The sequence below is a fragment of the Sinohyriopsis cumingii genome, chromosome 11, assembly GCF_028554795.1.
Source record: "Sinohyriopsis cumingii isolate HCF-2022 chromosome 11, ASM2855479v2, whole genome shotgun sequence".
NCBI lineage: Eukaryota > Metazoa > Mollusca > Bivalvia > Unionida > Unionidae > Sinohyriopsis > Sinohyriopsis cumingii.
In genome coordinates, this window is record NC_142971.1 from 31,437,821 (window position 1) to 31,461,408 (window position 23,588).

General features: G+C 39.7%; 1 protein-coding gene across 2 annotated transcripts in view; it reads right to left on the minus strand.

Moving 5' to 3' along the window:
• LOC149787854 (uncharacterized) overlaps positions 1–23,588 on the minus strand; it is a 136,402-nt gene that overhangs the window by 55,043 nt on the left and 57,771 nt on the right. Inside the window, exons 1-2 of one of the 2 annotated variants that reach the window (XM_089974077.1) lie at positions 7,167–7,455; positions 3,946–4,242 (exon numbers count right to left, since the gene is read on the minus strand). In XM_089974077.1, coding sequence (XP_089830203.1) covers positions 3,946–4,231 — 286 coding nt within the window. In that variant the 5' untranslated portion in view covers positions 4,232–4,242; positions 7,167–7,455. Of the gene's footprint in view, positions 1–3,945; positions 4,243–7,166; positions 7,456–23,588 lie in introns of those variants that run through there. The other variant, XM_089974078.1, reaches the window with a different exon arrangement.

The window sequence follows — 23,588 nt, forward strand, 5'->3', positions numbered from 1 at the left end:
TGTGACATTTAGTCTAAATAATAAACCACGAGTCATACTGATGTCATACTTTACAAAAGTTAAATTTAGTCTAAATAACCAATCATGGTAGTCATACTGATATATCATACTTTAACAACAGTGTGAAATTTAGTCTAAATAATAAACCATGAGTCATACTGATGTCATGAGTCATACTGATGTCATACTTTACAAAAGTGAAATTTAGCCTAAATAATCAATCATGATAGTCATACTGATGTATACTTAACAAAAGTGTGAAATTTAGTCTAAATAATCAATCATGATAGTCATACTGCTATGTCATACTTTACATCATTGTAACATTTAGTCTAAATAATAAACCATGAGTCATACTGATGTCATACTTTAACAACAGTGCAACATTTAGTATAAATAATCAATCATGGTAGTCATACTGCCCTGTCATACTTTAACAACAGTGCAACATTTAGTATAAATAATCAATCATGGTAGTCATACTGCTATGTCATACTTTAACAACAGTGCAACATTTAGTATAAATAATCAATCATGATAGTCATACTGATGTCATACTTTACAACAGTGTGAAATTTAGTCTAAATAATCAATCATGATAGTCATACTGCTATGTCATACTTTACAAAAGTGACATTTAGTCTAAATAATTTATCATGGTATTCATACTGATATGTCATACTTTACAACAGTGTGAAATTTAGTCTAAATAATAAACCATGAGTCATACTGGTGTCATACTTTACAAAAGTGAAATTTAGTCTAAATAATCAATCATGATAGTGGGGCCCCGAGTGGCCGAGTGGTCTCAAGAGCTCTCCATTACGGATCGTTGCCATCTCACCTCTGTCTGCGTGGGTTCGAGTCTCGGATTCAGCCAATGTGGGTATGTGAGAAAGCTTGCCAGTAGCTTCTCGTGGGTCGGTGGTTCTTTCTGGGTTTTCCCGGGTTCTTCCTCCACCATTAATACTGGCCGCCATGTATAGCCTATCGTGTGCTGAAAAATGGCGTTAAACCCTACAACAACGACAACAACAATCATGATAGTCATACTGCTATGTTATACTTTAGCAACAGTGTGACATTTAGTATAAATAATCAATCATGATAGTCATACTGCTATGTCATACTTTAACAACAGTGTGACATTTAGTCTAAATAATCCATCATGATAGTCATACTGATATGTCATACTTTACAAAGTGTAACATTTAGTCTAAATAATCAATCATGATAGTCATACTGATATGTTATACTTTACAACAGTGTAACATTTAGTCTAAATAATCAATCATGATAGTCATACTGATATGTCATACTTTACAACAGTGTGAAATTTAGTCTAAATAATCAATCATGATAGTTATACTGGGATATGTCTCCAGAGGTAGTTAAGCATAAGCATTAGCTAGAAACTCTGCCCAAGTATCTCATGGCAAAATTCCCAGCAAGATTTAAGAATTTTTGGGGTCTGAGCCCTGAGGTTCCAGCTTGGCATATCTCTCCCAAGTGACACTAAATATTTTTTGCTTGTATGAATCTTGTACTTCCGTAGTTAATGTAATATATGATTGAGTAAACTTTGGTAGCATAGCATCCACAAATTTATTACATACCCATTTAACCCATGCATGCTGTGGCATTTGATAGAGCTATTCAATGCTTGCTATGGCATTTGATAGAGCTGTTCAATGCTTGCTATGGCATTTGATAGAGCTGTTCAATGCTTGCTATGGCATTTGATAGAGCTGTTCAATGCTTGATATGGCATTTGATACAGCTGTTCAATGCTTGCTATGGCATTTGATAGAGCTGTTCAATGCTTGCTATGGCATTTGATAGAGCTGTTCAATGCTTGATATGGCATTTGATACAGCTGTTCAATGCTTGTTATGGCATTTGATACAGCTGTTCAGTGCTGCTATGGAATTTGATACAGCTGTTCAATGCTTGACATGGCATTTGATATAGCTGTTCAGTGCTTGATATGGCATTTGATACAGCTGTTCAATCAGTATTTCCACATCACACAGAGATTTGAACTAAATGCCTTCTTTAACGTCTATACATAACTAATTTTAGACACTCTGAATTAAACTTTTACTGATCCCAATTAGTTTTGAATTTCCTTCATGCATAAAGTAAAATATTTAGAAACTATAAAAATGGGGGTATGTAATAATAATAATAATGAGGACTTTGTATAGCGCCTAATGTTTAGAAGCTCTAAGCGCTTTACAACATTAGACAACACCTATAAGATAGAAAACATAACAATATTATTACAAAAACAAACACAATGAAATTAGAAAAACATTAAAAAATAAAAAACATGCTGAGAATATTTCAGGTAGGAAACATTATTAGATCTTTAAGTTTGTTCTTGTAGTTGAAATAAGTGAGTTTTGAGAGCTCTCTTGAATGTGTCTTTGTGTCTAAGTTCAGTGGGCAATTCATTCCACATTGCTGGGCCCTGGTATGCAAAAGAACGCTGTCCATATGACTTTGTTTTCATAGTGGAAATAATGAATATATGATTGTCAGAAGAGGAGCATAAGTATCTTGCTGGTGTGTACACATGGGTGAAATTGGATAGGTATGTTGGACTAGAGTCCGACAGTGAAACATAGCAAAGAGAATGAATTTTGTGTTTGATTCTGGATCGAATGGATAGCCAATGTAGGGTACAGAGCAGCGGGGAGGTGTGCTCTGATCGTGGTACACTAAGTATGATCCGAACAGCTATGTTTCGAACTTTTTGAAGTTTCTGGAGTATATACTGAGATGAACCAGACAGAATTGAGTTACAATAGTCCAGTCTTGAAAGTACTAATGAACGCACGAGTGTTTTAGTGGCATCAACTGAAAGATATTTGCAAATTGAGCCGATGCACTATTAAATATTCAAAACATACTTATACTTGTATAAAAGAAGGCCAGCATTTACGATCAACAAGTGAAATTTAATTTTTAACAATGTGAACTTGAAAATTTACTGCATGGAACCCAGTCATGTGATTTAGTGTTGGCCATCTTGCCTGCATATGTACTTCCATGATGTCAGCTGTTGGAGTGCTAATCAAATGATGGATGGGAACTTAAGGGTGATAAATGTTAAAATAAGATTCCAGAAGATTTTGTGAGTATTTAACGATATTCGAGGTTGAACTCGATGAAATTTGTTACCACATGACCGGCAATCACACCCGACATACAACATGAACGGTTTAATACAAATATCAAGGTAAGTTGTGATCAATACATTTCTAATACATTACAATATTCAAATTCATTCTTTCATCAGTAGCTTTTATATATCCACTGACATGAACAACATGTTAAATTTATGACAGAGAAACCATACTCCCCATCCATCATATTACAGCTTTAGAGCCCCCAGGTCTATTACAATATATATATATATATATATATATATATATATATATATATATATATATATATATATATATATATATATATATATATATAGTGTATGTGTGTCTTGCTTAGCTCCAACATATCCCTGTCCAGCATACACTTTTCCCTCTTCTTTACGAAAGGAGAAGTCACTTCTCCCTAAAATTCAAGTCTAACTTTACCCCTGATACATAAGGGGAGATCACTCTGCCCAACATCAAGATAGGTTGAAAAGTTTTAGCTTCCTTTTGCTAAAAGTTGCTTCTGGGAGGAACGGATATGCGAGGTAGTAGTAGTTCTCCTAAGGTATTATAATTAGGCAATGTATTTAAAGAAGAAATCAAAGTCACACTATTCTTATTTTAGAAAAATGTTTTGAAGCACTACTTATTATGGCAGCAGAGTAAAAAGTAAAGAGGAGATTGGTTATAAACTATGTTACTAACTCAGTTTATATTTTACTGACAAGAAAATGAAGTTACCTGAAAGAATCAAGATATTATGTATATTAGCACATCTATTACAAACCTCTTAGCTCTTGGTTTTCCCTTGACACTTCCTCTACCTTCACTAAGGCATGTTCTATAGAGATATCTGTCAGCGACTGTGACATTAGTGTCTGACCACCCAGTGTTTGGAGGCATGACATGTCATGATTACCACGAATGTTTGCCATCGAAGGAGTCAGAACAACGTATGAAGCGCTGCTTGAACTGGATGTTGAAGAAACTGGGCTCATACCATTCATGTTTCCTCCTGAACTTGGAAGGCCATTTGGGCCAGGCAGTGGGCCATTGAATTGCTCATGTGACATCTTTTAAAATTCTGGAAAAGAACAGAGGAGAATATTGATTTCATGAGAGACTGCAACACAACCAGTGAAGATCCCCATGCTTTTTAACATACTGACTAAAGTGAACCAGTACCTTTAAAAAATTTCTAATCCTCACCTTTTTTTCCCCACCCAGTTCTGGACCATGACCCATGACCCAGGGGTCCTAACCCAAATTTTTTCCAAACAAATTAGTGTTTAATGACAAATCAGTTAGTTGCCAGCTTTGAAGAGTTTTCTTTATTTTCAAGATTTTAACCTCATTATACTATTGTTTATATTTTGAGTATTGAATCTGTATGCTTCATTTTCTACTGTACAATCATGACAGTTACAAAATACTAAAAATTCCATGGTACAACACATTTTTATGTCCAACAATAAAAAACAAGAGTCCCTCAAAGGGAACTAATGCTCTACTGGCTGACAAGAAAAACTAGAATTCCATGTATATGTAACAAGATAGCATACATAAGATATTAAACTCTGTCAAGTAATCATATTTTTCTGTCTTGGCCACAATGGAGCGCACACATTTTGAACTATACAGATATGAAATATATGATAATAAAATGCGCAATAATTATAAAAACTATATGGATGCACAATACATAATCACAAAACCTGTACAAATTATAAAAATTCAAGACAAAAGATGCCATTAAAATTGTTTGATTTTGTCTATGTGTTTGTGCTGTTTTATTTCTAACATTGCTTTAACAATCTGAATCAATATACTACAATGTCTGCAGTGTGGCAGTTTATTCTGATGTCTAGAACTGGGGCACCATGCCACAGACATGTGGCAAAATTTCCTACCCAGTCACATTATCCTGACACCAGGCTGACCAGTTCTAATACTAACCTATTAATCCTGAGCACCAAGCAAGGCAGCTGCTAGTAGTATTTTTTATAAGTCTTAGGTATGAATCACATGAGGTTCAAATCAATGACCTCCCACATCTGAGGTGGACACTAACCACTTAGACCACTGGAGTGGTCTATTTTTGGTTGACCCATTTTTACTATATACTATTGAAACAGTGTACGATCATTAAACAATAAAATAATACTTATTTTTTTTTTCTTCTTCCTTCTGTTTGCCTTATCTGATCTCTTACATGTAAATATATCATTGGGTCAAATAAATGCACCACATTTGTCTCCACCTTAATAACTCTCATGGTAACAGAGCAAGAACTGCTGTATATACTCACTCATAAGTTAAGTCCAACAGCAAATCTGATCTGCCATTACATAATGTACTTGCATAGTCCCAAATCTACCAGCACATAATGAGACTGCTGAACTACATTTGTTCAGTTTGCAGCTTGCCTTGATTTAAGCTACAGTGTAGTATGTAGTGGTGAAATACACATTTGTTGCATATCACTGGATTCATGATACACAGCTTTTTGATATTATACAATAACAATATTCATATTAACTTGATGGTCTTTGTATCTTCAGAAGTTATGTGAGAGGTAGGTAGTGCACTTTTGTGTGTTGATGCATTTCCAGTATGTAGATTACATACATAGGCTTAGCAGCCATTTATATGCCATTCTTATCCATGACAAGATAACCTGTTAGTGATTTTAATTCAACCTTTCAGGCCGTTACAACTTGTTCCATTTATTCAAATGCAGGACTCATACTGGCCACAAAGCCCTTTGTTTTGCACTGCATGAATGCTTTAAAAACATCCTATTACCAATTTCATGTCTAAATTTTAAAACACATTATGGTCTTATCCTGTTTTTAACTTGCACAAAGAGCTTTCCTTCACACACGTACATGTACATATTTCACCAGTCCAAATATGCCTGCATATACGCCAACTTCTTAATTTGAAGATAATGTTATCATCAAAACAGAAGAAATAGTGCAAATTTCTTGTTGACAGAAAATCTAATCTAGAACAATTTCAGGCATGGGAGTGGGGATTAATACTAATAAAATCTAACATATATTTCCAGTTGATGCAAAACAACTGCTGCTTGCACAGTTACTTGTTTTGTTAGTGAAAATCAAAACTACTGATAACACCCACTCCTCTTATATAAACATTTAGAACACATTATGGTCGACACTCTTCCACTAATTTATGTATAATTAATATACTTACTGTGCTGTCTTCACCCTGGTAGAATGAAAATATGACACTAGCAAATGGATGCATATTCATGTTCTATTGAAATACATTTGAATTTGTTGAAATGTGACGTACAGCGGTAGTCGACGTATGCCAAAGTATGTTTAAATAGGTTCATGTGGGGGATATGTTTCTTGCACGAAATGAAATGTTGCTTTCGGTTCCAATAAGCATAATATATTTTTTTTATTTGTTTCATTAAAGAATAATATTTCAAATTAACCCAATTTTGGCATTCCAGGCTTTCATTGCTTTCCAGCCAAATGAAATTGAGGCCAATGAAACTTGAAAACAGGTCTTTTGTGAGAATTTGAATATATTAGAGAAAAGACGACAGGGTAAGTAAAGTCTGACAAAAACACAACTTTACTTTGTAGAAAAGCGTCGTTAATGGTTGCCAGTTGTGTGTGATAATCCTGAAAATTTGACTTTCGTTACACTGTAAGTCGACATCAAAACAAGCTACACTGCGCTGTTAGTTAGGCATTAAGACCAATCACCACCACCCCGGAACAAAAATATCGGGTGATGTGTCTTACGTTGTAGGACTATCCAGTCTGCATCAGTCTCTGTATCTGTATAGAGTTTTCAAGGACCGAAAAGCAGGAAATGACAGGGAGAATGAGAACGTACCTTAGGAATGAAGATGTAACCCAATCTATACTCATTTATACACACACACACACACACACACACACACACACAATGAATTAAACGCTGTAATTAACGCAGTTGCTACTGTTGGTTAAAATGCGTCTTTACCTTCAAATCTCCATCTGACAGAATGAACAGAACTTATTCCAATGTCTCACTATTTTAGTGCTTCTCAAACCCGCGCCGTGAAACGAAAGTAGAAGTTTCGACGTCACTAATTCCAGCATGTAAATATGGCACTTTCTGTCTATTGTCTACAAGCACGTTGTGAATTGCAATCCGTGTGAAAGATGCAATTTTTAAAATACATATTCTGAAATCAGACAATGATTTGAATTCTATAAGCACTGATTCATATAGTCTCCTTCGGAAAATTTTCTACTCAGCGGATATTCCCTTGCGTCATGTCCGGAACTTATTAAACTCCGTTTGCGATCAAAGAAAGTGTACCATTCCGAAATAAAAATGTTCCAGTACTAATTTTAAGTATAAAGTAAGTGAAGAAAAGAACACTAAAACAAGAAAGATGAAATTCTGTTTATTACTTCCAGTTTTCACTTTCCTTACCCCTTTATCTTAACAGCGGTAACTAGTGAAACAGAAATTCTGTATCATCGAAACAGAGTCAGAAACTCCGAAACTGATAGGAAATCAGGGATAAACGCAGTTGTAACTTGTAGATAAACATCGCAAAAGAGTTATAGAACGAGATGGATTAATCAGTTTACACACACCAGTCCGTGTGATTATATGGATAAAGAAGTGAGTGAACGAAATAAAGAAGTAAGGGAATGCGCAAATAAAGGTAAGGGAACGCGGTCTCCCTAAACACAGTAATGTACGGTAATGGACAGTAGTGGAGAGTAATGGACAGTAATGGAGACGAAAATACTTTAATGTAAGAGAAATTACAGGAATGGAGTAAATTACTGGAACTAGTTTTATAAGATTTATATGCAGAAATCGATTATTATTTTTGTTCCATCACGATTGTTATTTAAAATTTTACATTCCAGACCACATGAATCACTATCCCTCTGACTTTATCATTCTTTCATCCCTTTCATTTAATTCTATGTATGTATGTCAACTGTCTTGACTTTTTTCGAGACCTCAAGCATGTGTGTTCTTAATTATGCTTATAATGGAGTAAAACTGGTAAGTTGAAAAACTTATGTCCAATCATTTTGCTCTGTATACACACGTGATCTTCTGGGGGAATCAAATATGTATAACAAAACAAAATATACATGAGTAGTGAAGTGGGGCACTATAGGGTCTATGGGAATTAGCATTAAAAAAAACCCCTGGGTCGATATAGGGTCTATGTAAATTTAACATGGAGAAAAATCGTGGGTCGATATAGGGTCTATGGGAATTAGCATTACAGACTTAACCTGGGTCTGTATAGGGTCTATGTAAATTTAACATTAATCACCCTGGGTCGATATAGGGTCTATGTAAATTTAACATGGAGAAAAATCGTGGGTCGATATAGGGTCTATGGGAATTAGCATTACAGACTTAACCTGGGTCTGTATAGGGTCTATGTAAATTTAACATTAATCACCCTGGGTCTGTATAGGGTCTATGTAAATTTAACATGGACAAAAAACCCCTGGGTCTGTATCGGGTCTATGTAAAATTGAAACAGGGAGGGTCTCTATTTTTAAAAAAAAAACTAAATAAAAAAAGGGGTAGGCAATGGTAAGGCTATCTCTTTTCGAGATATATGGCTGGCCCTGAAAAGGGCCTTTGGGTTTTCTTCTTCTTCTTCTAATTTCTTCTTTTCCTCCACCAAGTTCTTATTTTATCTCCTACACTCTTCTTCTCTTTCTTTTTTTTCTTCTCCTCCTCTTCTTTCTTCTTCTCTTCCTCCTCTTCTTTCTTCCTCTTTTCATTTTCTTCTTCTTTTTCAATTTTTTCGTTCCATTTGCGTATTCTTATTCTTTCCTCTTCATCCTCCTTCTCCTCCTTGATCTCTTTCATGACACCACTAATCTTGTCCTTTGCTTTCCTTACGTTATTAATTTCCATCTTCACACGATGGGGACTATAGGAATAATGGTCTTCAACGAGTCTTATTAGCATCTGTTCCATTATTCCTAAGTTGTCTAAAACGTCTTGCAAGGTTTGTATTTTGTCCATTTGGTTTGACGCCATCTTCTTTTTATTCTTTGCAGAATGGTTTGAACGACGAATACTGTGGGTTCTTATACTTAAAGCGCGTACGTGAAGGAAAACATCCCCCTAAAAACATAAAATGGATCGTACCTAGATCATGACCGAACAACGCGCGGACGTGAAGGAAAACATCCCCTACTTTTTCATTTCATATAATATAACCCAAACTATACTCTTCACATTTGCTAAGAAACAATAAAGAAACCCATAATCTACTATTCGCACAAACATACCTTTACTCTTACAAACACAAACACACAAACACATACCCTCACATTTTTTTAAAAAAGAGTTAGTGTTTATATACACACTACTCTACCTACACACATTGGCAAATTAATATTTATATCTTTTCTAGAGTATTGGGTAGCCCTGAAAAGGGCTGTTTTGTTTGGAACTTCATGGGCACCTGGTTAATGGTGGCACCTTCCAGGCCTGGCGCCACATACACATCTTATCCCCCAGTTACTTTTTACCTTTTGGGGGGAGAGAGCAGAGGCAGGATATGTCGCTTCAGAATCCCAATTTTCGCTCTCTGGGATTTTGAAATTTCTTCTCTCCTTTTCCTCCTCCTCTTCTTTGTTTCTTCTTTCCTCTTTATATCTTCTTTCTTCTTCTTCTTTATATCTTCTCTCCTCCTCTTCTTTGTTTCTTCTTTCCTCCTCTCTTATCCTTCCCTCCTCGACAATGGCTTCCGCGGCCAGTTCATTTAATATGCGCCTGGCATATTCCAGATGCACATGAAGCTCCAACAGTTTCTCAAGTCTCGTGTTCATTTTTTGGTGTTGATCAATCAACAAGGGTAGCTGGACTGCCGAACGGGTTTCAATTTATACTGAAAGCGCGGACGTGATGGAAAACATCCCCTAATAACATAAAATTCATCTTACCTAGATCATGACCAAAAAAAAACAACAACGCGCGGACCTAAAAGAAACACTCACTCACTTTTTATTCTACCCATTACTATTTTAAAATTTTTTATAAATCACTTCAATAGACTATCCACATACTCAAAGCAATCCAATCTAACCCAAAATATACACCTCTAACAGCCAAAAAAACAAACATCATTTTAATCTACTATCCATACCAACTTACTTAACCACTTACTAACACTAACACACAAATACATACACTTCCACTATTAATAAAGAGTTAGTGTTTATTTTCACACTACTCTACCTACACACATTGGCAAATTGATGGTTATTTCTTTTCTAGAGTATTGGGTAGCCCTGAAAAGGGCTGTTTTTTTGTTTGCTATGGCATTCTTTTTTAGTTTCTAAGAATGCGATGTCCTCTGAGGATAGACTTTCTGGCGATAGGTCTGCTTCTTCGGAAAGAGAAGAAGAACTCTTTGGTGTCGATACGACAATCGACAAAGCCTCTGTCAGGTTCAGGTTGCTGCTGCTGCTGCTGCTGTTGCTGTTGTTGCTGCTGTTTTTGAAGTCTGTACTTCTCTGTCCATTCTTCTTTTTCCCTGTTCACTTCTTCTCTGAAGAGCTCTTCTATTAGGTCTTCAGTGATTTTTAACATTCTCACATTCTCTATTTCTTCTGGCTTCGGTATCAGACTGTGTCTGACCCTATGCAAATTCACGTAGGCTTCGTTGAGTTTAGCTAGTTTGGAGCACATCTTCTTAAGAGGATGAGTTGACAATGGATGGTTAGACTGGGAACAAACCGGTTCTTAAAGTCAAAGCGCGGACGTGAAGGAAAACATCCCCACACGGTTTTCGAGTCGCAACGTTTAGTGAGTGTCATGAGAGGGATAGTAAGAAATGAAAGAGCATCAATCCAACATTCTTATAGCTAAACAAAAGACAAAAGCATTTTTTCAAAATACAACATTTTTTATTCAAAAATCACTTAACACTAAACAACAACTCTAACATTTTTAACAATAATCCAACACTATAACATCAAACAATTTTTTCAAATCACAAACATTTTTTCTCAATAGACAATCTACTTTAAACAGGGCTGACAACGTTGTGAATGAAATTGTGATTTCCACTGTTGGAAATCATTAGGCCATTGATGGACACTACGTTTCCTAGCTTGAGACAAAAGATAAGCATAATGGTCACAAAACCATCGATCTACTTTCACATCGTTTCTAGCAGAAGAACGAGGATCGAAATGAGTCACTAAATGTTCTAAGGAATAGCCCAGGCTGCGATGATGCAGAAAATACACACAATATTGTCCACACACCAAGGAATCTGTGCCTTGTAATTTCACGTTATTGAATCGGGTGGTTTGAGCATTTCTTCTCATAAAGTCAATGATATCGTCTTCCAAAGGGGGCAATCCGTACGAATCGAAATATTCCACACATCCTTCTTGAGGAAAGTAGACGGCTACCCAGTGGGTTCCTGGGAGATGACTTTCGTCCGTGTTGATCACGTAAGCTTGATGGTCTTTAGGTTTGCGATGAGGGAGTTCATCTTTAGCACAGACGACAGGATTCCAAGAAGCTGTATACGAACTGTGGTTCAAAAGGTAATAAAGTTTCCAGGTATCCATTGTTTTCTGTGTTGTTTTTTTCTTCTTCTTCACAGGTAATAATAAGTTGTCAATTCGATCCTGACTTTTTGCTTGAAAATGTCTGACGAATAAACGGTTATTCGTTCTGTTTCCTCACTCTGATTTAGGAGAGCTTCGATACGATGGATCTCTTGAGTGGTTAATGGTGGACAAGAATGTTCACGCAAGTCTTTATACCACTGGTGCAACACGTCTTTGTTTGAGATGAGACTCCAAGCTTCGTCCAGATACTCGTCCAATTTTTCTTCTTGACTCAACATCAGGCATTTATCGTGTTGAATTTGACTGGGATGATCGTTTTGACATCCATAGCAATTTTTCTTGATCAATTCCGTCATTTTGTCAACCAAGTGTTTGGCAAAACAGGAGACTAAATGGGCTTCTTGTTCTGGCCATCTCGACTTCATCATGATCACTTCTTCTTTTTCGACACATTCCATCTCCAAAGTTTCTCCACTAGGTAAAGAGGGAGAACAGTCTTCCATGGCTTTCTAGTAATCTAGAATGACTTCTCTCAAACTATAGTAGTATATAGGGATACCCTACGGACAATGGGAATTAGCATTACAGAACCCCTTGGGACAATCTACGGACAATGGAAATTTAACATGGCGAAAAATCGTGGGACAATCTACGGACAAGGGGAATTTAACATGGGAATAAATCGTGGGACAATCTACGGACAAGGGGAATTTAACATGGGAATAAATCGTGGGACAATCTACGGACAAGGGGAATTTAACATGGGAATAAATCGTGGGACAATCTACGGACAAGGGGAATTTAACATGGGATTTTTTTTAAAAATTTTTTTTAAAAAAGGGGTAGGCAATTCAAAGACTATCTCTTTTCGAGAAATATGGCTGGCCCTGAAAAGGGCCTTTGGGTTTTCTTCTTCTTCTAATTTCTTCTTTTCCTCCACCAAGTTCTTATTTTATCTCCTACACTCTTCTTCTCTTTCTTTTTTTTCTTCTCCTCCTCCTCTTCTTTCTTCTTCTCTTCCTCCTCTTCTTTCTTCCTCTTTTCATTTTCTTCTTCTTTTTCAATTTTTTCGTTCCAATTGCGTATTCTTATTCTTTCCTCTTCATCCTCCTTCTCCTCCTTGATCTCTTTCATTACACCACTAATCTTGTCCTTTGCTTTCCTTAAATTATTAATTTCCATCTTCACACGATGGGGACTATATGAATAATGGTCTTCAACCAGTCTTAATAGCATCTGTTCCATTATTCCTAAGTTGTCTAAAACGTCTTGCAAGGTTTGTATTTTGTCCATTTGGTTTGACGCCATCTTCTTTTTAATCTTTGCAGAATGGTTTGAACGACGAATACTGTGGGTTATTATAGTGAAAGCGCGGACGTGATGGAAAACATCCCCTAATAACATAAAATTCATCTTACCTAGATCATGACCAAAAAAACAACAACGCGCGGACCTAAAAGAAACACTCACTCACTTTTTATGCTACCCATCATTATTTTAAATTTTTTTATAAATCACTTCAATTGACTATCACATAAGCAAAGCAATCCAATCTAACCCCAAATATACACCTCAAACACCTTAAAGACATCATTTTAATCTACTATCCACAACAACCTACTTTATCACTTACAAACACACAAACACATACACTCTCACTATCAATAAAGAGTTAGTGTTTATATACACACTACTCTACCTACACACATTGGCAAATGGATCGTTATTTCTTTTCTAGAGTATTGGGTAGCCCTGAAAAGGGCTGTTTTGTTTGGAACTTCATGGGCACCTGGTTAATGGTGGCACCTTCCAGGCCTGGCGCCACATACACATCTTATCCCCCAGTTACTTTTTACCTTTTTGGGGGAGAGAGCAGAGGCAGGATATGTCGCTTCAGAATCCCAATTTTCACTCTCTGGGATTTTGAAATTTCTTCTCTCCTTTTCCTCCTCCTCTTCTTTGTTTCTTCTTTCCTCTTTATATCTTCTTTCTTCTTCTTCTTCTTTTTTTCTTCTTTCCTCCTCTCTTATCCTTCCCTCCTCGACAATGGCTTCCGCGGCCAGTTCATTTAATATGCGCCTGGCATATTCCAGATGCACATGAAGCTCCAACAGTTTCTCAAGTCTCGTGTTCATATTTGGTGTTGATCAATCAACAAGGGTAGCTGGACTGCCGAACGAGTTTCAATTTATACTGAAAGCGCGGACGTGAACGAAAACATCCCCTAATAACATAAAATTCATCTTACCTAGATCATGACCAAAAAACAACAACAACGCGCGGACCTAAAAGAAACACTCGCTCACGTTTTTATGCTACCCATCACTTCAATTGACTATCCACATACGCAAGGCAATCCAATCTAACCCCAAATATACACCTCAATCACCCCAAACAAACAAACTAACATCATTTTAATCTACTATACACATCAATCTATTTTTTCACTTACAAACACACAAACACATACACTCTCACTATCAATAAAGAGTTAGTGTTTATATACACACTACTCTACCTACACACATTGGCAAATGGATCATTACTTCTTTTCTAGAGTATTGGGTAGCCCTGAAAAGGGCTGTTTTTTGTTTTGCTATGGCATTCTTTTTTAGTTTCTAAGAATGCGATGTCCTCTGAGGATAGACTTTCTGGCAATAGGTCTGCTTCTTCGGAAAGAGAAGAAGAACTCTTTGGTGTCGATACGGCAATCGACAAAGCCTCTGTCAGGTTCAGGTTGCTGCTGCTGCTGCTGCTGCTGCTGTTCTTGTTGTTGCTGTTGCTGCTGTTTTTGAAGTCTGTACTTCTCTGTCCATTCTTCTTTTTCCCTGTTCACTTCTTCTCTGAAGAGCTCTTCTATTAGGTCTTCAGTGATTTTTAACATTCTCACATTCTCTATTTCTTCTGGCTTCGGTATCAGACTGTGTCTGACCCTATGCAAATTCACGTAGGCTTCGTTGAGCTTAGCTAGTTTGGAGCACATCTTCTTAGGAGGATGAGTCGACAATGGATGGTTAGACTTGAAACAACCCCGGTTATTATAGTGAAAGCGCGGACGTGAAGGAAAACATCCCCCACACGGTTTTCGAGCCGCAACGTTCATGAGAGGGATAGTAAGAAATGAAAGAGCATCAATCCAATATTCTTATAGCTAAACTAACCACAAAGGCATTTTTTTCAAAACACAACATTTTTATTCAAAAATCACTTAACACTAAACAACAACAACTCTAACATTTTTTAACATTAATCCAACACTATAACATCTAACAATTTTTTTCAAATCACAAACATTTTTTTCTTCCAATACCATCTACTTTAAACAAGGCTGACAACGTTGTGAATGAAATTGTGATTTCCACTGTTGGAAATCATTAGGCCATTGATGGACACTACGTTTCCTAGCTTGAGACAAAAGATAAGCATAATGGTCACAAAACCATCGATCTACTTTCACATCGTTTCTAGCAGAAGAACGAGGATCAAAATGAGTCACTAAATGTTCTAAGGAATAGCCCAGGCTGCGATGATGCAGAAAATACACACAGTACTGTCCACACACCAAGGAATCTGTGCCTTGTAATTTCACGTTATTGAATCGGGTGGTTTGAGCATTTCTTCTCATAAAGTCGATGATATCGTCTTCCAAAGGGGGCAATCCGTACGAATCGAAATATTCCACACATCCTTCTTGAGGAAAGTAGACGGCTACCCAGTGGGTTCCTGGGAGATGACTTTCGTCCGTGTTGATCACGTAAGCTTGATGGTCTTTAGGTTTGCGATGAGGGAGTTCATCTTTAGCACAGACGACAGGATTCCAAGAAGCCGTATACGAACTATGGTTCAAAAGGTAATAAAGTTCCCAGGTATCCATTGATTTGTGTTTTTTTCTTCTTCACAGGTAATGATAAGTCGTCAATTCGATCCTGACTTTTTGCTTGAAAATGTCTGACGAATAAACGGTTATTCGTTCTGTTTCCTCACTCTGATTCAGGAGAGCTTCGATACGATGGATCTCTTGAGTGGTTAATGGTGGACAAGAATGTTCACGCAAGTCTTTATACCACTGGTGCAACACGTCTTTGTTTGAGATGAGACTCCAAGCTTCGTCCAGATACTCGTCCAATTTTTCTTCTTGACTCAACATCAGGCATTTATCGTGTTGAATTTGACTGGGATGATCGTTTTGACATCCATAACAATTTTTCTTGATCAATTCCGTCATTTTGTCGACCAAGTGTTTGGCAAAACAGGAGACTAAATGGGCTTCTTGTTCTGGCCATCTCGACTTCATCATGACAATTTCTTCGTCTTTGTCTTGGGATTCTCCTTCCACGGTCTCCTCACATTTCATGTCCAAAGTTTCTTCACTAGGTAAAGAGGGATAACAGTCTTCCATGGCTTCTAGTAATCTAGAATGACTTCTCTCAAACTGTTGATTTCTATCGTATTGTCAAATTCTGCATACAAGATCACGTTCAACGTTGGATCAGCAGGGTCTCGATTTGCAAACTGAATTTCCACACGAATCTGGCCAGATTTTATAGGGTGGAAATGTCCCTCGTCGCTGCCTTGGTCTGGAGTGAAATCGAAAGCCCACAAAGCGTAGCCTCCTGCATAATCTTCGTACGTAATACCGTGACTGGTATTGGTTCCTAACTGTCCGGTGGCTTCGTACAGGGACAAGTACGATCTCAAGTAATTGTTCTGGGCAAAGTTAGGCTCAAAGGGTCGTGTACACAAGGTCTTGCCGTCACGACTGACTTCGATTTTGGACACGCTAGAGTGTCGAAACTCAAAAGGATTTTCGTTGTGAAGTCCATTGAAAGCTGAATTCCTGACGATACCAACGATCAAACGCTTGGGTAACTGTCCTTGGAACAGATGATCTTCGATCATGGATCGCTGTCCAACAGGAATGGTGAACGTTTTCACTTCCACACGTCGTATGGGATACTTGGCGGTCGTTCTGCTCAACGTCTGACTGATGTCGTTTCCCACTTTAGGTAACACTTCCACACGGCGTACGTAAAGTCTGGCTTCTTGGATAACAGTTTTGTATTCGTTGGCATGGGCCATCAAATGGAAAGCGGCAGTGCTACGATTCAGTCTCAGGCGAATATCAACTCCGTTCAGTAAATACTTTTCTTGTAACCACATGTCCAAATGCAAACGATCCATCAGTTCTAAACTACGTCCTTGCAAAATTTTAGTTCTACGTGTGTTAAACCCCACATTGTGAGGATTGTCATCTTCTGTCAGGGCTGTGTCGCTAAACGTGCCTGCACCTGCCGTGTCAGGTTTCCATACCACGCAAGCATCCAGATGAGTATTCTTGGCTTCTTTTCCGTACGTCAAGAGATTTTCCAAGTAGGCACGATATGGGTAAGTATCCATGCTGCTGCTGACCAGTTTGTTATTCAAGTACAAGTCCACTTCGCTGAACAAGGAATGCATGAAATTGTTGACGGGCGCTACCCTATCATTGGCTCCAGGATTGGTGTTGTCAGTTTTGATCACTTTGACTTTCAAATACAGGTAACTGCTATTCAGATCGATGTAATCTTCGGGTTGTCCTTTGATTTCGAACTCGATGGGAGCGGAATCCGTCAAAGAGGAGACGGGATGAAATTCCACCCACTGGGATTCTTGCATCGTCATCATGGTGGGGGGCATGGCAAACATATCCAGTTCCGTCTTGGAACAAGCACATGACTCTCGGTGCATCATTTTTTCTGTGTCTCAATAATCGAAAACGTCTAAGTCTCGAACGGTTCTTCTTTTCTTGGTTTTTCTAGCTTGAAGTCTGGTGAAAGGGTGTTTTCTTCGTCTCTTTCTGCCTTGTCCTTGCTGAATGCCTGACTCGGTAACGTGCAGGGCATTTATAGGTGTGTCTCGTCGGCCCAAAATGTCTTTACCCGTTTGCAGCAGGACATTTTTGCCTGCCCTCATGAAGGCTTCTTTAGGGTTTTGTTTGTCGATGATGACATTTTGGAGAAATTCTTTGCCTTGCGTCAGTGCCGCATCTTTCAAGGCGTGCAATCCGCGTGTCACCATCGGTTTCAACACCGGGGCCACCGAACGAAAGGCCGATTTTAACATGTCTCCTAAACCGTGTCCTCGCTGTCGTGCAACCCCTTGGTACACTGGATACATGACTTACTTACGAATCGTGAGAGAACCGTTTTCGAAAATGGAGTTTCACCGTGACTTTTCCTTTGGTAAATGGAATATTTTGTCCCAGATCTCCTTTTATAGTAATGTTGACCGTGTCCAAATACGACTTGCTGACGGGCAAATAGTGAGGATGGACAAATTCGCGGTGGACGTGGTAAGTGTTTCCACCTTCTTCGTCAGCGTTCGTGGCAGAATCCACTTTGAAAGGAATGACACGCAGTAACGGTACGGAGGTGTGTCCCACCACGTTATACTCCACCACATCGGAGTACACGAACATCAAATTCAGTCCTTGGTTCAGTTCTACTGGGGTACGAAATAACTTGCTAAAAGACTCGTTGTCGTAAACGATGGGTAATTCGTTGTTCTTGAGTATGTTCATTCTCAGGTTCATGTCTCCGCCCAACATGTCAAACAATTCAGGACAAAATAAAATGGACAGGATTTTACTCCGCTCAAATTTCATCGAGAAGCGACGAGCTGTTTTGTGGTACTCCATGGTGACACTTTTGTTAACATTCTCCAAAGCTTTCCCAAACACGCCATTAAACTTGGCAGCTATGATGTTGACCAAATGTTGACCACTGAAATAATAGCCTGGGGAAATGAAAAAGTGGTAGGTCCACTTTTGAGTTTTCTCATTATAGGTTTTATTGTCATATATGACTTTCTTATTCAACTCCTGTTGCAATGACTCGTCATGAACTTCCACATGAAAAAAATTTTGATTGGGAAGGACATTGAGGACTTGGGTCGGGTGAATGATTTCCACTAAAGCCACTTCCCAATGGGCTTCGTGATCTAAGGGGATGGCCTGAGGTAATTTGGCCGTGTAACAGCACAACGTGTTGTGGGGAAACACCTCCATGGAACTGTCACTGGGTAAGGTTAAGTAAAATTGATTTTGGTGACTCATAATTCCAGAGTTCTGTGGCTGTCCGAGGGAATATTAGTGGACGTCAGAGGCGTGTCTCCGTCCAAAATGGGGTTCTGGTTGTGGTTGGAGTGGTGACTGGCACTGGCACTGGACACAACGTTCCCGTTCGAGGAGAATTTCAGGGAGGGATTGGGAAGCAGGTAACCGATGCAACTGCTCAATAAAATGGTCCACAATTGTTTGTCTCCTTGTTGCAAACTCAAATTGGCGATGGCTGCCCCGATGACACAATACACCACGAAGATTTGGCAGAAAAAGACGATTTGCGTTTTAGGCACACGTTCTCCACACCACACCCACAAGGGTTGTTTTTGTAAATCTTGCACAGAAGAACTAGGGGAAGAAGGAGTGGTCGACGTAGCTGCGTCTGCTGTGTGAAAGGGCATGATGGTCACTTCTTCTTTTTATAGTCGATGACTTGCGAAGCGTCGATCCAAGAATCGAAACTGGGTGGATATCCTTTCCAACGTACTTTGACTTCTTTGACACGTCGTTTGCCCACTTTACGGGTTCTGCGTTCGAGAATGCTTTCGATGTCGTACACGTCGTCTTCTTTTTTGGTGACACGTTGTAACTCGGGCAAATAAAACGTTCCTTTGAGTACTTCTCCGTTCATGTCTTCCAATTTATAGACGGCAGGATGACGGCCATGCACTCGTCCAGTGACGCGAAACAATTCGGTCGTCCAGTTAGGTAAGTAACCTTTGTCGAAAGTGCGTTTGGTTTTGCCAATGCGCACCCAATCTCCTACGGTCAACTCTCCACTTTTCTTGGGGACAGCCCTCGTCGGGGACGTACCAAACAGACGCTCAAACACCAGCACTTCGTTGTCGGGAGTCACTTCTTGCGGGGCACGTCCGATGCTTCGATGGTAAGATTGGTTGTACGCTTGCACCAGGTGCGGTAAGATGTCGATGTACTTCAGAGTGTGGTGATGCGTAAAATATTTCCACATGCGTTCTTTCAAAGTACGTTGAAAACGTTCCACGATGCTGGCTTTGGTTTCGGGATTCTCGGTGGTAAAAAAATGAATGTCACGTTTCTTTAATTCTTTTTGGAAAGCTTGGTTCAGAAATTCGGTGCCTTTGTCCGTTTGCCATCGAAGAGGGCGACGACCGCTTTGTTTCAACACCCGTTGCAGGGCTCGCACTAACTCGCTGCTCGATTTGGAAGTCAAGGGCACGACCCAGGCAAATTTGGAAAAGACGTCGATGACACAAAACAAATATTTGTAGCCGCGATTGTAGCTGGCCAAATGAGAGACATCGGCTAAATCGGCTTGCCATTGATGATCGATGCCTTCCACTCGGGTGCGACTTCTGGCAAACTTGCGTCGAATGGGTTTGTGTAAAGTGTAGGTAGCTTGTTCTTGTAACCATCGTTGCACTTGAGGTAAACGGAGACTTTTCAGTCGAGTTTTGGCAGCACGATACAATTTTTGAACTCCTGCGTAACCTGCAGGATGCGAGGGATCGTAGTAAATGCTGGCTAAGACTTTTTCCATTTTTTGTGTTGGTTGATGTGTTAATAAGGCACCCACTCTTGGAAGAGGCTACTCTTTTTCTCTTGGGGTATTTTCTTGGATTGCAAGGCTTTGCGTGTGCGACCAGCAATAGGTGTCGAAGAGGAGGAGGATGTCTGTGCAGGGGATATGGGTTCTTGTTTCACTTCTGTCTTCACTTTCTTTTTCTCTTGTGATGAAGAAGGGGTGGCCATCATCTTTTTAATCCATCCAATTCTGGAGGTAGGTGGTGTTGTTAACTTGCGTACTTTTTCTGGTGGAGTTAGAAACCCTTCCTCTTCTTCTTCTCCTTTTTCTGTCTTGACCACTGGTACTGGTACTGGTACTGGTGATGGTGCTGGACTTTTCATCAAGGTCTTAAAATCTTTCAGAGTGGGTAGAGCTGTTTCGTCTAAAGCTTTCTGGTGAAAGAGTTGCAATCGTTGCAAGAGTTGACCGTACTTTTGCGATTTTTCTGTTTCGGACAAATCTTGGCGATCCATCAAGGATTGCAATTCGTGTTGTAACTGGGACATTTCGCTCAAATTGGGATTGGCAGGTAAATGCGGGGTGCGTTGTTCTTGCCACCGATGGTATTCCATCCATCGTTTGTAAGGCACTAAAGCTAGTTTTCGTCCTTCCATGGGGTTGTCAGGGGTCGATTCTGAGATCTTGGGACTTTCGAAGGCCTTTTTATCTTGCTCCCATCAGTCCTCCCAACATGGTTCCCAAGACTCCTTTCAGTATGGGGCCTAACAAGAGAGGCAAAATGCCTCCACGTTGAACCAACATCTTCTTTTTTTGACGAATGGGAATTTTTTTTCGAACCATTTGGCGAAGAACGTGACGATGTTTGCCTAAGCATTGTTTCTGGTGTTTGGACAAAGGGATCGTGCCTTTCAAAACGTTCAAACAACATTCGCAGACGGTATCGATGACCTCTTTGGAGGCCGTTTGAATGAGTTTTTTTCGTAGGGGTGGAGAAGCTTTGGACAGGACAGATAACAGGTCCCCATGTTTAGCTAAACGTGGTGGCAGTCCTTTCCTTTTCTTTCCTTGGGGTTTTCTGGAGGGTGACATTTTTGCTTGTGCGTTCCGGGACATTCACCGAACAGACACTAACGTCGATGACTTAACGCACACCCTTTTATCTTTTTTTGGGACTATCGCTTTGTCATAAAGGTGACAATGTTTTTCCCAAAATCGCCAAGGAATCCTCCCCTTTGTTGACGCCTCTTTTTCTTGGAACGACTGTGTCTTTTCTTAGGGTAATGTCGATGCTTGGCTAAGCGCTTTGTCGGATGACGCGTCTGCCTTTGTCTCTTTCTTTTGTGGCTTCTTGGAGGTGACATCTTTTTTACAAGTTCACTGATACCCCGACTTGGTCACAGGCTCTTTTTATACTGGAACGCGTCGCCACTGATTGTCTTTACGTTTTATCAGTTTGAGGACAGGCATGACACGTCGTGCAGGGGTACGCAACGGACTAAATCGAGCCAGTTCTTGCTTGGACAAATCCAGTAAACTTTGTAACATGCCCGATCTTTCTTGGACTTTGATTTTGGGAGAAGGTACTTTGTGAGCAGCAGCCACTGCCACTAAATTGGAGGGTCCTGCCACTGGGGAAGTTCTTTTGGGGGTCATCAACGGAGATGTTCTTGGTGTGATCAACGTCTCCAAGTACTCTTCAGTTCTGGGTGTCATCAACGGAGAAGTGGATGAACGTGAGGATGCCGGAGACGCAGTCACTGCCGTGGCAGGTCGTGGTTTGCGAGTGTAAGGTTGCGTCCTGGCCGAAGTGCCTCTCTTGCGACTAGTTTTCTTCTGTGGACTTTTCTTTTTCTGGGGACTTTTTCTCTGTTTCTTTTTCTGGGGGCTTCTTTTCTTTTTTCGGGGTGGTGTCTGGTAAGAGGAGGGTCCTGCCACTGGAGAAGTTATTCTTCTTGGGGACCTGGTCTTTTTCTTTTTCTTCTTGGGGCTTCGTTGGACTTTTGTCTTGGGGATAACTTTGGGGGCATTAGGATCCCATCTTAAGAGTGAGCGAATGATGACCCCTCCTAGAGTACCGCTCCCTCCAGGTTTCAAAATGATTTGTTTTTTGGTTTGAGTGTCGATGCGGGGATCGGCCAGTTGGACCAAAGCGACTTTGTTTCGATCGAAAAAGCGTTGGGTTTGATGAGGAATCTGAATGATTCCTTGGAGTAATTGACGTGCCGTCACCGTGAACCATCGTAAGACTTCTTTGAGACTAGCTTCTAAGACACGGGCTCGTGTTTGTGGATCTTTTTCTCGACTGATGCCATACAAGGCACGAATCAATTTGACGGGAAGATGCGACTGAAGGGACGTCATGTTCACACTGTGTGAGACAGACGAAAAAGGGTCTGAGGTTTTTATAGATTTTTTTCATGGGGAGTGAAATGAAGTCGAGGACGGAGACGTGTACAGGACAGGCCCTCCGTCTTGGCACCAGTGGTGAAACAAGTGGGTACGAAATCGCAAATCCTCGGGGGTCGTAGGTTTCAAATCGACGAGTAAATAGGCGTGTGGCGTTTGAGTGGCATCGTCGTACGCCTGAGTCAGCCAAGGCGTTCCTAACTGTTTGGCTAAGACTTGCACTTGCGATTTATCTCGAGGACTTTTAAACAAGACCACGTAATGCGCATTGAGACTGATGGTGCGATGGGCTTTACTTTGTTGAAACAAATTTTGGGTGATGTAAACGACACTGGCATTACGGTGATGCCCTTTGCGCGTAAACCACAATTTAATTTCTTCTTCGTCTTCTCCTAACATGTCGTCGAAAATGACCAAATGGGTTAGACGGGAGTCAGAGACGATGCCATCGTCTTCTTTAGGAATGCCTTCCACAAACACGATGGAATCGCCTTGACTTTCTCGCAAGAGGCTGTACGCCGATTGCCACTCTTTGTAACACCACACGATCCGTTGAGGGGGTCGATCGATCAAATGATGTTTATGTTCGATCAAACGTTTGACGAATTCGGTTTTGCCTGAACCGCTAGGTCCAGCAATGAGCATGTTAAAGGGATGGCGAAGATACAAAGCCTCCCAACTGGCACGATCTAAGTGTTCGTCAATGACTTTGACAGTAGAGGAAGAGGGAGCAGAGACAGCAGAGGTAGCCATGGTGTGAGAAATGTCACTTGTGACACTAAAAACAAACAAGACAAGAG